This window comes from Gouania willdenowi, chromosome 4 (assembly GCF_900634775.1).
Source record: "Gouania willdenowi chromosome 4, fGouWil2.1, whole genome shotgun sequence".
NCBI classification, from domain to species: domain Eukaryota; kingdom Metazoa; phylum Chordata; class Actinopteri; order Blenniiformes; family Gobiesocidae; genus Gouania; species Gouania willdenowi.
In genome coordinates, this window is record NC_041047.1 from 17790327 (window position 1) to 17805478 (window position 15152).

The following is a 15152-nucleotide window of genomic DNA, read 5'->3' on the forward strand; positions in this document are numbered from 1 at the left end:
GAGCACTCAGCTGTCTGTAGCAAAGGTCATTCCGGTCCTTAACTACAAAGCTTCCAAAAAACTTTGCTATAACTGTGGAAAATCCCTGACTTTATCGCACAGTCCAGCCAGATGAAAATAAACGGTGTTAGAGAACAAAGCTTTTCATTCCCAACAGGCGTATTTCCAGCCGAGTTTTGCCAAGTTGTGTTTGACACTGGTGTGTTTTTGCCGGGAGGGACTGGCCTTGTCAATGAGTGTCACTGTGGAGGCTGTGAAACGCTGGGTTCTGCTGTGGGTTAACACCTGTTGGTTACATGAAGGCTTGAAACACGTGCTCGTGTGAGTGCTGGTTTTTTATAGACACTTGGCAAACAATGGTGTGTGCTCGCTTCACTGGTGTAGGTCTGAGATTCCCTTTGTGCTTCTGCTCACGTCCGTTTGTCTCTTCACTCTTTGCAACAATACTCAACTCAACTTTATTTATATAACGCAAATTACAACAAAGTCATCTCAGCGCGCTTAACAAAATATTGGTCCATAGCAAGAAAGAAAGAAAGAAAGAAAAGAAACTGTGTGTTTGTGTTTGGTCTTGTCCATGATTTAAATCTTGTCTGAGTGGGACAAGCTGGTTCTGATGGTCTACTTCCTCTAAAATAACTGAAGTAGAAGGACACATGTATACTCTTGCCTGAAATAACGTCTCGCACATTTTTCTCTTTGCCAATATTTTCTAGTTGAAGCAGCCCGAGAAGGCAGCAGCAGCAGCTCACACCTATTTCCAGGCCAATCCAGAACATGTGGAGATGGGTGAGGACCTGGAGCAGTACAAAGACCTGCAGGGTGTCACAGAGGAACACTTTGTAGATCGAGAAGCTCGTCCTCACCAGGTAGCAGTGACATCGAATAAATACTAATTACTCTGTGAAACACTTTAGTTTAGGGAACACCTATTAACCAATCATTAGTTGCTTATTAGCATGCAAATTAATAACATATTGACTGTTAATTAGTCATTATTAAGTATTTATTAATGCTTTATTCTGCATGGCCTTATTATTCAGCCAGTTTTCTCTCAATAACTTTAATAATAATAATATTATTAATAATAATAATGCATTGAATTTTATACAGTGCTTTATCATAGACGCTCAAAGCGCTTTACCGATTTAAGGCATTATTCTTTCACTTCGCACTTAGTGGTGGTAAGCTACTATTGTAGCCACAGCTGCCCTGGGGCAGACTGACGGAAGCGAGGCTGCCATAGTGCGCCATCGGCCCCTCCAACCACTACCAACACTCACTCACACACTACATTCATACCAGGCAATGTGGGTGAAGTGCCTTGCTCAAAGACACAATGACATATACCACTGAGGTAACTGTACCCCACTGTGGCATGCTACGGTTAGTTAGGGCTAACCCTTTCGTCAATTTGTGTGTTTTTGGAGTCATTATTTGTTTTGTTTTTGTCCATGTTGTCATTTTGCGCATTTTTATGTCTTTTCATGCATTTTTTTTTTGTTGATTTGTGCATTTTTGGGTTTCACGTTCTGTATTTTTGTTGTATTTTCCTGTCATTTTGTGTAACTTTGTTAACTGTTTGTGTGTCTCTGGAGCTATTCTGTAATGTGTTTTTGGAGTCATTTTGTTTGCTTTCGTGGTTGTTGTGTCTGTCTTTGTTCTCTTTTTATGTTTTACGAGTCATTTTGTGTATTTGTGTGTACTTTGTGTAATATGTTGGACTTCATATTCCTTCCAACTTCTTGAGTTAAACTTTTTGAGGGCCACATGTGGCCCATGTCTGCTTTATTAGTTCCTGTGAAACTATATAAACAGTAAAGCTCAGTTTGGCTTTTTTTTTCTAAACAAAAGAGTTTAACGTTTCTTCTCCTGTCTGTGTGGTGTTTTCTCTCCTATCTTTTGCAGCTAAATGATAGATTGATTGTATATCTGTGAACCATCTGTAAATGACATTTCCCTCCTTCATCGCAGCGAGCCTTCACTAAAGCAGTGAAATTGTACGACAAAGGCCACTATGAAGAAGCTATAGTTCTGTTCGAGGAAGCTTTGGAGGAATATTACAAGGCCGACGTGAACTGCCGGGCTTTATGTCAGGGTCCGCAGAAGTTTGATGGCCACAATCATGTGCGATACCGCTACAGCCTCCACGAACTGATATCAGGTGAGACTGAGTGTGTGAAGAAAACTGAATCAAACAGAAAACTGTTGTTGATACATTTGCTCAAGTTTCTATTGGTGGAACTGCACAGACAATAGAGAGGTCATTTCATCCATACTGAAAGTTTACAGGATGAACATAGACATATGTTAGATTTTAACTCCACCCTATTCCTACTTTTTAAATTTAGCTTTAAAGTAACATTTAATCTGTTAATACATGAATCTGCATTGATTGCCATCTTCTAACAGTCAAAACACATTGTGCAATTTAAAAAATATCAACAGTTAATTTTTACTGCAAATTTTTATATTCAGTTTTTTATCATAATCTTTTGACTAGAATGCAACTAGTCCAAATTTAGTCATCAGGACTATTCCAGTTAAAGTCTTGTTTTAGTCAATCAAATGACATCAAGATTTTAATCGACTAAATCGGTTACTGATATAGTCAACTAAAATAAACAATGTAAGAGTTTTACATTTACCTTTTCAAAAGATTAAATTACCATTGATCAACCTGATATGGGATGTATTAATGTTTGTAAATACACACAGAAAGATTTGATGCGATCAGTGCCTAAGACCACTTGAATGTCTCAGGTGACGAAATTATAGTTTCGTGTTGTAGTTGACGGACGTATAAATGTATTTTATATAGTTTTTGTTAACATGTATTTTTTTGAATATTCATAGTCCAGTTAAAAAAAATGTACTCAACAAAAACTATGACCAAAATTTTTAGTTGACAAAATTAACACTGATATCAAACGTGCTAAAATGAAGCAGTGAGGTAACAAGTATTGTTATTGTGGAGACATCTGTGTTTGTGTCCAGATGCCTGCATTGTCGTCTTCTGAGCTTCCTTAAACTTTGTGTCAATAGACCCCTTAATGGTTGGAGGCAAAAACAGGAAACGCCACTGGCTATAGACTGTGGAGGCTAGTGATGCTACAGCTTTGTTGTGTGTTTGGGTGCCAGAATAGGAGGAATAACTGACAATTGTGGTTATGCCTCCAGGCTAAGCCCCGCCCAACATAATACGTCACAATGTTTACAAACAATCAAAGGGTCTATAGCTGTAACAGAACAAGTAACACAGTCATCCAATCACCATCATGAACCACACTTTGAGGAAAGCTAATCTTCTTTATTTAATAATAGGGGTGTCACAAGATCTCGCAAGATTAAACTCGACGAGATTTCTCATCGCATTAAAAATCTGTCTTTCAAGATTTTTTTTCTCTTTTTTTTTGTGAGCTATTTAAACTTGTATTTGTGACCTGTGGGGGGCAGTAATGCGCCTTTGCTACGTCTAGCCTGCCAGAACCTAAAGCAGGAGAAGGAAAAGAAGAAGAGGAGGAGGTGTACATTCTTTTTGTTTCAATTTGTGGCAGAGGGCGTTTATTAACAGTTAAAAGAACATGGCAGTGTAGTTGCAGCATGACATGCTTGGTCAGGCTCTGTTTGCACTATTTGCATTCTGTATTGACAGAGTAGAACTTTGGTTTTGCACATAATATTGTTTGCACTTGAAAAAAAGAAAGAAATAAAGTGTTGTATTTGTTTTATTTTAACTTTTATAAATTTTAGTTTCAATTTGTGGAAGTGGAAGTATAATAAAAGCTCGTTCTTACATCATGCATGTAAACTGTTAAAATAAAACATTTCAAAATTCATGTGCAACTTGGGTGAATAAAAGTATGTTGGTCCAGTCATATATTTTGTCATTGTAGTTTTCTTAAAATCTCGTCTTGCCTTGTTCTCGTGAACCCAATATCGTGTCTCGTGTCGTCTCGCGAGCCGAGCGTATGGTCACACCCCTGTTTAATAATGTGTGATGGCTATAGCGGTAAATGCAGCTTACAAATCTTCTTTGACATGTATTCAAAGTTTTCCCAGACAGTGTTTGAAGATGTTTTAACCACATTTTCCTGTGCCTCACCTCAGCAATGCGAAGACTTCCAGATATTGTGAGGAACATTTAAATGTAGGAGCTACAGCATTGGCATATCACCAAAAGTTATATTATGCTTTGTTTATAGCGGTCACTTATCTGTAATGAAACCCAGGGATTAGATGCATACCTGTCAAGTTTTGGATTTCAAAATAAGGGAAATTTTCAGGTGCCCGCTACGAGCCGTCCCACCCGCCCAACCAAGCTCCAGTATCCTTTTATATTTTAAGACAGGTGTACAAGAAACCTAAAATACCCAATTGTCAACCACTTACTGAATACAATTATGTGATTAGAATCTGGTAGGTCGACCTTTATTAACATTGAAATGCTGTGAACATTCCTACTAGGGCTGGGTGATATGGACCAAAATTCATATCTCAATATATTTTCTCAAAATGGTGATATATGGTATAAATCTAGATCATTTTATCAAATAAAGTCTGACCAGTAAGACAATTGTGCACTCAGAAATCCATCTAACTGAGCTTTACATGCTGTTCTGAGAAGTAAAAGCAGCAACTCCTAAAACTAGTATTTTGATACATAATAAGCTATTATATATACTGTGTATATATATATATATGTGTGTGTGATTGGCTGATTTTTCATGGTGACTTATGTCGTTCCTTCTGCTGTGGGAGACGTTAAAATCTCAGTTATTAACCTAACAGAACGTGTAACTGTGTCCCATCCTGCTGCTCTTTAGGAAGATAAACTGTCACATTTTACAACGTATGTTTTTTTCGCTGGAACGTCTTCATACATCATCACTCTTCTGAGTTGTTTCCGGGTTTGTTGCCACAGTTCTCGCGAGGCTAGTGACAGCGTTCAGTTTTGTAAGGCATCTTTTAATTATTATTACATTAAAATACGAGATATTTATGGGAAAATACTAATACGGGAAGATGGCGGGAAAGAGGGGTAAAATACGGGAGTTTCCCGGCCAAAACGGGATACTTGACCGGTGTGATTAGATGATGTTATTAGGTTTTGGAATCAACTTGTCCCTTTCCTGAGAACAACCAGGCACATGATGCATGTACTACTAGTGAAATCTTAGAATTACTTACTACATCTGTTTAAAGACTGATGCCGTTCTTGTGCAGTAGTTGGAGTGTAATTGCTGACAAAAGGGATTTACTTGATTTGAAAAACAAGGAAAAACATCTATTTGTTTTGGCTCGAGAGTTTTTGTTTTACTTATAATCAGAGGATTATTTTCCAAAGCACCACTGTAGTAGATTTTCTGTAATTACAATGTTTATTGCCCCTGTGGGCGTGTGGAATGTAGGAGGAACCATGGTGCAAAGTGAATTAAAATCCAAAGATTTCTTGGTTTCTACTTAAAGTTTTCAGTCCAAAAAGCAGTGAGCGTGAAAGTCAATCGCGTTTCCGTCACAGCTCAGATGTGCTCTGCTGGGACTTTGCTCAGATTGAAACAGACTGAGCCGTGACGTCCGAGTGGGAGGAAAGTAATGCTGCAGCTGCTCAGGGGTGACCTCACTGTACATTCATGCTCACAAACACAAGCATGCTGTTCATTCCCCTCTGTGTGCTTTCCTCACTAGACTCAACACAAGGAAATATGAGGCACCCTGTAAACCCTGTCTTAGCCCAAAGGATGAACAAACAACTGGTTTCATCCCTTCCCTGAGAAACTCTTGTAACCAGTAAACAACTGTGTGCAGCTACGACAGCACACAGTTGTTTACGTTCATTACACTGGAACGGGGCAATAAATGATTTGGGTTAAGTTGTGTTTTTACCCATAAACACTTGAAACCTTCCTGAGATATGCTGTAAACACATAGAAATTTCAACATTTCTATGACCTGAAAATAGTATTTTGAAGTGTGTGTTTAAAGTTTTGCTGATAGTGACTGACTTATTAGAAAAAAGGTTTGTATAGATACTGTGTATTTATACACAGTGATAATTATAAGTGCTTATAATGATTATAGCTTTGGTTATAATGTAATTACCATAACAATAACAACTTATTAAATAATCTCTATAAATAGTACAAATTATGTAAATGGATTGAATACTTGGTGATTATTATTATTAGTGATGAATGATGACAGTAATTTTCTGAAAGGAATTCTTACAAATGCTTTATCATAAACACCAATATAATGTATGTTTATGTGTGAGGCAGGGTAAAATATCAAGATTCAAGATGTATCGAATTTTCTATTTTGACGCCCTAATCGATATGCTGTGTATCATTTTTATAGCGTATTTTGTTTTAGGAGTCACTGCTTTTACTACTTTTCAGAACAGCATTAAAAGCACATTTAGATGGATTTTGCAACAGAAAATTTTATCCAGAATTGTCTTTCTGGTCAGACTTCATTTGAATTAAAATGATCAACATTTTTATCGCATATCGCCATTTTGACTAAAAATATTGAGATATATATGAGTTTTGGTCTATTTCGCCCAGCCCTATATATATATATATATATATATATATATATATATATATATATATATATATATATATATATATATATATATATATATATATATATATATATATATATATATATATATATATATATATATATATATATATATATATGTGTGTGTGTGTGTGTGTGTAGATGGTGATAACACTGTGTGATGTTGCTATTTGTATGTTTGTAATGGTAATTGAATATGGGGTAGGCGTCTATGAGCTTTCTTGCTTTGGCCTCTTACTTTTGAGCTTTCATTAGCATGTAATGATGTATCTTGTGTTTTGTTAAAAATATATATATATATATATATATATGAATATAAATTGCTTAACTAGACTAAACTAATCACCAGAAATTCTTCCACCACAAACTCTATACATGACCAGAACCTCTAAGAACAACGAATGGGCCCTTTTTGACACTCCTGCGTGTCAACACAAACATCAGTAAACTGCAGCTATTTATAAATCACGATGGCTTTCAAAGAAGGGGAAACAAACATATCTCCATTAGCAAAGGATTGTAATAGAACAGTGTTAGAATTAAACAGTTAATGTATAAAAGCTGTTTGATTACAGATCACTTCACTCAGGTGCTGCACTGTGAACACGAGTGTGTCCGAGACCTGGCGACTCGACCCGGCCGCCTTTCACCCATGGAGAACTACCTGCCTCTGCACTATGATTATCTTCAGTTCGCCTACTTCAAAGGTACATTTAACCAACTCACATAAAAAAAATTAAAAAAAAATTGGATCCTTAAAAAGTCTTAAACGGCATTAAATTCATCAATCTAAAAATATATCCTTAATTGTCATTAAAATGTGTTAATCAATGTTTCAAAAGTCTTACATTTGAACACATAATAAGTATGATTTTATGATTGTAATTTGTCTCACATTTCAAAATAAACGGTAACATTTGTTTAAAAAAAATTCGTTTAAGCAACATTGAAAAAAATTTATTGAAAATTGCCTGTCCTACAAAGATTTTTCTTAATGGCTTGTCTTAATGGTATTTTGTTGTTGTTTTATAGATTTATGGCTATTTTTGTGGTCATCTTGTGTTTTTGGAGTGATTTTGATTATTTATGTCTGTTTTTGTGTATATTACTGTCATTTTGTGTATTTGTGTGTGTTTACTTTGTGGGCTGCAAGTTGTACATCTGCAATAGACACTAGAAAAAAAACATTACTCTAACCCTATGCAATTAACGTGTCGTCCCCCCATCCCCCAATCCTGGTAACTGAGAAACTGGTCTTGAATTTAAATTCAAATGGCAATAAAAAGTCTTGAAAAGTCTTAAATTGAATTTGACTAAAGCTGAAGGACCCCTGAAAAGGTCTGTGTTTATTTCTTCTCTCCAGGAGACAACCTGACTTTGAAGCTTACAACTTGGTGTTTAATTATGAACAAAGACACCCACAGCCCATGCACCCAAACACATTTGGTGCGTGCATGAACAAGAACTCACAATGACCACACTTACTAAAGCAGGTCCAGCCAATCACCAGAGGGACACACCCTCTCCAAGGTTTCCAATGTTTGATAAGACTTAGCGATGCTACGTGTTTATGTTGGTCTGAGCTTCTAGCTGTTAGTGGTCTCATGCACTCCCAGCATGGAAGAATGAGGAAACCCTGAGTGTTCCCCTGGTGATGATAAAAACCCTCACAAACTAAAACACACCTCTAGAGAGGGATGTTGGCACAACAACAGAGCGTAGTTAAGAAAGACAGTCTGCCAAGAATTTGTGAAATGTTAATAAACGACTGCAACCAGTGTGATTCACCTGATTTGTGCAAACAATCTAGATTTAGAGTTTAAATCCTCGCATGCATGCATTTAAGTCTGTGTGGGGTCTTATTTAGACAATTGCAGTGTTGGCGTCTGTTATCCACTGCCATAAGTCATCTGTTAAAATTCTCGAGCTCAAGTGTAATTTATTTCTCTTCCATAACTGAAGCTGCTGTCGTAATCGAGCAACATCTCACTGCTGCAGTGGAAGCAAGTCTTCATTCCTCATGCACTGCTTAGCGTTCCTAAATTAATCCTCGATGACATTTTTCTGTTTGAATTCAAACTTCCAGACTCTAGTTGACCCGGCAGATCTGCTGCCTCGGCCTAAGCCAAGACAGGAAATCTTTGGTTGAGTCGGCACTATTAACAATCTAATAAAGAACGGAGCGTGTGTGTGAGTGTGAGTGTGAGCTTGAATTTGTGTTTATGTGCTTGGACTGCATGTAAACCGCTGTACGGGTACAGGATGCTCCTACTTACTCTTCTTCCTCAATGTGAACTGTTTTAAAGGCCAGACACATACTTCCACCATTTCACAACACAATCGCACATTCCTCTCCGTGTGTGTGGTATTCACATTTTTTAAAGATGTTTATGACACATAAAATGGACAGTCATTAAGCTGTCGTCCTGTCTGTTTTTCTGCAGTGGGCTGGATGGAGGATGCGCTGCAGTGTGCTCTGACTTATCTTTTGTTCCATAAAGGAGAAGAGTTCATGACGGACAACGTTGAGTACTACAGAGAAGTGCTGGGACAGGATGGAGAATCCCGAGAGGTCAGAGTTTGGTCTAATTAAAAGGAGAAGGGAGTTTGAAGGCTATTGGCCTTCCATAAACACTCCTAATATGGTTTCTCTGTGTCAAATAATAGTGGAAAGCTCATTATGTCAGAGGATTTTAGTCATAGTCCTAGAGAGCTGCTGTCTTGCTCATTTTTGTGTCACTGTTTAGGTGGGTGACTAGTATAGCACAGGCTGATGATACAAGTGTATGGGCAACACGTGAACCAACCTAAACTCAATAAATAAAGCCAAAAACTTCAAAATACAACAAAAACACATCATTAAATCCGTCGACTATGGATTTTTGCTTGAAGAAAATGAAGAAAGTATTTTTCAAAACTCAAACTTTCAATAATTTCATACAATTATGAAGTGTAGTGCTTCAGTGACTGACATATAAAGAGAAACCCCTAACTAATTGATTGATTTTTGATTTTATTTATAGATTTTTTAACATGTAAAAACAAAAACAATACGTATAAAGTAAAAGGAATGTCTCAAAACAAGTTAATTTCCAAAACAAGTCAAAAACACAAATTAAGAAATAGGGGTGGGAACCTCTGGGTACCTCACGATACGCGATACACCGCTCACGATAACGATTATCTCACGATATGACGATACAGCGATTATCGATATATTGGTCAGAAATCAATCTATGATAATCCATGACATAACAAGGAAAAAAAGATTAAGTGAAAAAATAAAATTTTTATTTTACATCTCTGAAAGACAATAAATTGAAAAAGTGTCCTATGAACAGTGACACCAGTATAGTGCAATATTTCTGTAAAGAAATGTCAACATATCAATGTAAACAAATAAGTATCTCCAATAGTGCTTTCTGTAAACAAAAAATAGGGTCTTTCTTACCAGGGACACCATTATAGTGCAATATTCCAGTAAACAATATATTGGTTCCTTCAACAAACAGTGACAAAAATTTTGTGAAGACATACCTGCACATTTTAAAAAGCAGAAAAGGTTTTGATAAATAAATAAATAAATAAATAAATTTTTTTTAAAAATCGAAAAAAATCGATGCTTAGCGGGAGCATATCGATAATCGATCGTGCGGAAAAATATTGCAATATATCGAGATATTGTCACACTCCTAGTAAGAAGATTGCAATAAAACATTTACACATTCAAAATGTATATGTCTTTGATAATTATTGAAATAACTAGGCGATGGCTTTCTCTCTAAGTAATAAATGTGGTAGTAATAAAGTATACTGTATAAACATTTTTTTACATCATGCATTCATTTTTCACTAAAGTTGGAAGTTTTGCTAGATTTCTTGGCCAAACCTCTTGCCGCCTGCTGTTTATTTTTCCCTCAGCTGAATGTATTAGGCACATTATCTTACACCTGTTTCAAATTGTGGACACATTTAATATAAGAAAAGTTCAACTGCTTATCCATTGGAGTGGAAAAATCCTCCTCCAGAACTGTCAGGCTTATTTGTAATGTCCCCAAGTGAGTTGTTTATGTCCCACATACGCAACCTCTTCCTCCTAAAAACCTGGTGCTCATTAGCACAACGCAAGGCTCGCTGCAGGGGTGTGAGAACTGAGTGTGTGTGTGGGGGGGGGAGGGAAAGGCAGGCTTATCACCACAGTGTTGTGTTTATTTATCATGGAGGATTCCATTTAGATCTCCACTCTTTCCATTGTGGTGGTTACAGTAGTCGCTGGTTCGCAGACAATCTGAGGCAGCTCATTAGCTCAGCCCTAGAAGTCAGAACCAGATCCTACCATCCTCCCTGCCAAAGTCTCCTGCCTTTCACTAACACTAAAGGAATTCATGTCTGAGTGCCCAGTGGGCTTTCTGCATTAAAGAGAGCTTTTCTCCTGGGAAAAGGAAAAGTTCTGTTCTGTTCTTAAGTTACACACAAGTCATGGGGGTGACAGCTACGCTCTGGGCACCTCCGTGGTTAGCTTTGTTTCCAACTTTGAAAATGCTTAAGTGCCCTCATTGTGTGCCACGTTATGCAAAGGAATGAAAACATTTGGGCATTCCTTATAGAACCATGGCAATCAGTAGGCTATCACGCAACGTCTCTCCTGCACCCTACTGCGCTGTAATGCTGTCTGTAACCGTCTCGCTGCTCGTATCTTTAATGCCTTTCTTCCATTGTCGAGCGCGTCTTTCATAATTACCGAGAGGCTCTTAACGTCAAAAAGTGTAATGAGTTTGGCAAACGCGTCATACCGAAGTGCAAATATCGGAGCACTTGGTCTCATCCCAGTGCACCGAACCACAAAGCTTCACAAGCTTCCACTTAACGTCCTGTATAGTGGAAGTAGAACAGCATCAACCGCTGGCCTTCTCCTGCTCAGCTGATGAAAGTGAAACAGTATGTTTTTGTTGAGCTGCTACTTAAAAACTACAATCAAAATAAAAGTGAAAATAGTACGTATTATGTGGTCTTCGATGTTGTAGCCGAAAAGAAAGGGTTTGTTGTGTGTTTTTCCCCGATAGACGTGTCCAATCTGAACCCTTCCCAACCCCCCAGACTCAAAGCGGAATTGATTAAAGGCAAATAAATGTGTTTTACATGTAAACCTCAATTTGGACTTACTATTTCCAAGTAAACACCAAGCAGGAAACTTAAATTCTGAATTAATGAAACATCATGTAACATTGGCCAGTGACCCATTATGTTAGCTGTGTTAGCTGTAGCTGCTAAGGCTCAAACATACTCGGGCGGACACCCGCAAAACCGAGTCCGGAGGAGTCCGCCATGTCAAGTGTGTGTGCGTGTGTGTGTGTGCGTGTGCGCGTGTGTTCACAGAAAGCTGCGTGGTACCTGAGGAGACACAAACAGGAACTGGAACTCCTCCTGATCGGGAGTAAAACCATGGGTGCGGATTTCACTGAGGGGGTGAGTCCATGCATGGCGCCGGATAATATTAGAGCATAAATAAGATACTTATTACCAAGCCACTGATCTGTAATTCTTAGTCTGTGCCTAGAAATTAAGGGAGAATTTGTGGTTTATTGCAAATGTATTTATAAGTCAGTCCATATGCGTCAGTGTGACGTAGGGAGGCCATATGTCCAGCATTATGTGGGACAGTCCGTCTCTTTTTATTTAGCGCTCTGTTGGTCAGTTTAAAGTGTGAAGTTAAATAAGTGCTGTTTTTAAATAGCTTTAGTGACACAGGCTACATACATGAGTAAACCTCAGTAAGCTCTAGTAAATAAAATCTGTTAATAACATGTGCTGGTACTGTATTTGAAGATGTTACTTTTGAGGGTTATCTGCCTGAAAACAGCTTAGTTTTTTACGTGAAAAGTATTAAATACTGAAACAAATAGATAATAATGAGCAAATTTGGCAAAGCAAATATTACATCACCTAAAATTATTGTGCTGAGACACTGCTGTATTACGTTCTCCATCTTGTTGGGTTCTTTCTTTCTTACTATGGATCATATATTTTGTTAAGCACGCTGAGATGACTTTGTTGTAATTTGCGCTATACAATGTAAATAAAGTCAAAGTGAAACGAACATTTTTGAAAACACAATTTACACTTCTCCTGAGTTTGTGCCAGCCTTGTGTTTCCCTCAGTGCAGTAAACACTTGGCACTCATTTATCAGCGAACACTGTCACCTACTGGTCATATTTACACATTAAAGCTCTTTAAAAAAAAAACACACAGTTATAAATTTGTTATGATCAGGTCATAATAATATATCCATCTGTCCATTTTCTGTCCCACTTGCTCCTTTTTTTCAGGGTGGCGGCACACAGTAATATAAATAGTTATTATTATTATTATTATTGACAATGATAAAATGTACTTGTAATAGCTCGTCTTAAACCTACTAATGTTGTGTGGTTTTGTTTCCCCAAAGAATTACTGGAGCAGCTCAGGTGGAAGAGATGACTCAAACAGGTGAGAAAATGTCACATGACATATTGTGTTTTAATATGTATGTACTTGTTTTATTTCCTAATCTAAATAGTCCTGATTCAGTAAAGGTTACACATGTCTTAATAACTCAAGTCACACAATTAGAGATGCGCTGCTTTACATTTGTTTTCTCACTCACTTCTCATTTGCAGTTGTTCAGGCAGTTATTTTTAGTAGCTTAGGCTCTCTTCAACAGTCGTCTGACAAAAGCAGACATTGAGGGTCTGCTGGTTGGAAGAGAGACTGGTGTAGGTGTAGAAAAAAATCGCGATATATAGTGATTATTAGAGTTGAGCCAGGTATTAAGTTATGTTGAGTATGAAAACTCTTGTTCATTACACTTCACTTCATATTTGCAAACGCGCGTCTTCTATTCATTGTTGCAAATTAAAACTTGTTCTGTAAACAGTTTGTTTATTATCGTGATCAAAACCGTTGATCTGAACCTCAAAGCTGATGCTGTCCTGTAAATAGTTTTTCTAATCAGCAAAGAAATATTACAATTTCTGATCAACCCATATCAATTGCATGCTTAAAATATCATACCTGGTAAAGCCCCGCCCATTTCAAGACAACCCGACCCACTTCCAGGTTAAATACCGCCCACTTTTAGGTTAGGCCCTGCCCACTCTGAGTACAGCTACAGATACAGATAATTCATATGGTTAACAGATACACATAATGCTGTTCTAGCTCATCCCTAGTTTATTGTATCAATCCAAAAAAATGTCCAAATCAATTTTTTTAATCAAGTTTTTTAACAAAGACATAATTTCTTTGCGCTAACATATGCATAACATATTTATATCATATTGTTCAGAATCGGGATATATCGTATCGTGACATGAAACTCGTGTATCGTATCGCAGATTCATGGCAATGCACACCCCTGAGAGAAGGATTTTCTTTGGAGGAAGTGATATGAGTTAATACAAAACAGTTTAAATAAAAAAAAAAGGTATTCCCAACACAATTATGAACCTTTTTGAATCTGTTAGAAGTGGAAATGTATTACTAATCGTTTGTATAAATGCCATGTTATTATTGTGTCCAGATTTTAAACTCCTTTTTGACTTTTCTCTGCTTCCAGGATTCCCTCTGGCACAGATGGTTGGATGGAGTACGTTCCCATTGCTGAAAAGAAAAATGTCCTGGTCGTTCCGCCCCAGCAGCTCAGAGAAGGTACTTTGTCACGTCTGCATTGTGCACGGCGGTCATAGTGTGCTGCATACTTCACAAACTGTGCTGTGGTTGTTCAAAGGAGGGCCCTTGGTGTACAACGATGTGAGGCTGGTGCTGGACTCTGTGGCCCTGAACGGGACCCAGCGAGTGCTGCTGGATCATGTGATATCCGAGGAGGAGTGCGCAGAGCTCCAACAACTGGCATACGTAAATAAATACTCAATCAGTGTCAATGAATTTAGTCACTGAAACTGACATCAGAGGTGGTAAACATTAATGTTTTGTAGATTCACACAGCATCATCCTAGATTCAAAGTTATGTTTGGCTCTGTCTAGGGTTGAGGTCAATTAGATTTTTCAGGTACAAATACATTTTCAATTACAATTCAATTACAATTACGGTAACCAGCAATTTTTTCCAATCATAATTAAAATTACAACTATTATTTTCCCCCTGAAAGTCAATTACAATTACATTCTCAATTACTAAAGTTCAATTACAATTACTCACAATTACTGAGCCTGAAATAAATAAACCCATAAAATGCAACCTTCCTCTTGTGTTAGCTTTCTGTTAGCATCTCTTATAATAGTGGGTCAGTTTTGACCCATGTCTTAAATCAGCTGTAAAAAATATTATCTATCATCTAATTTGTTTTTCATCTCTTGGTTACCTTGTTATGCTTCCTTATCCATGAAAATATTGGTATTAATATTGTCAGTGTGGGGGCGTCTGAGTCTTTTTTCTGTCTGTATGACCCTTGATTTTTTTTATGTTAAAATGATCCTCAGGAGAACTGACAGGCAGTGGGAAAAGTTGATATGACACATATTTTAATAGTTGTGAAGAACTGTAACATGGTTCCCCAGGTTTGCGTTT

The 15152-nt window shown here is 37.3% G+C and overlaps 1 protein-coding gene across 2 annotated transcripts in view; it reads left to right on the forward strand.

Moving 5' to 3' along the window:
* p3h2 (prolyl 3-hydroxylase 2) overlaps positions 1–15152 on the forward strand; it is a 55082-nt gene that overhangs the window by 36972 nt on the left and 2958 nt on the right. For both annotated transcript variants that reach the window (XM_028443480.1, XM_028443481.1), the window contains exons 2-9: positions 717–869; positions 1975–2164; positions 7161–7292; positions 9030–9157; positions 11962–12051; positions 13032–13072; positions 14181–14272; positions 14352–14479. In XM_028443480.1, the coding sequence (XP_028299281.1) occupies positions 717–869; positions 1975–2164; positions 7161–7292; positions 9030–9157; positions 11962–12051; positions 13032–13072; positions 14181–14272; positions 14352–14479 (954 nt within the window). The remainder of the gene's footprint in view (positions 1–716; positions 870–1974; positions 2165–7160; positions 7293–9029; positions 9158–11961; positions 12052–13031; positions 13073–14180; positions 14273–14351; positions 14480–15152) is intronic.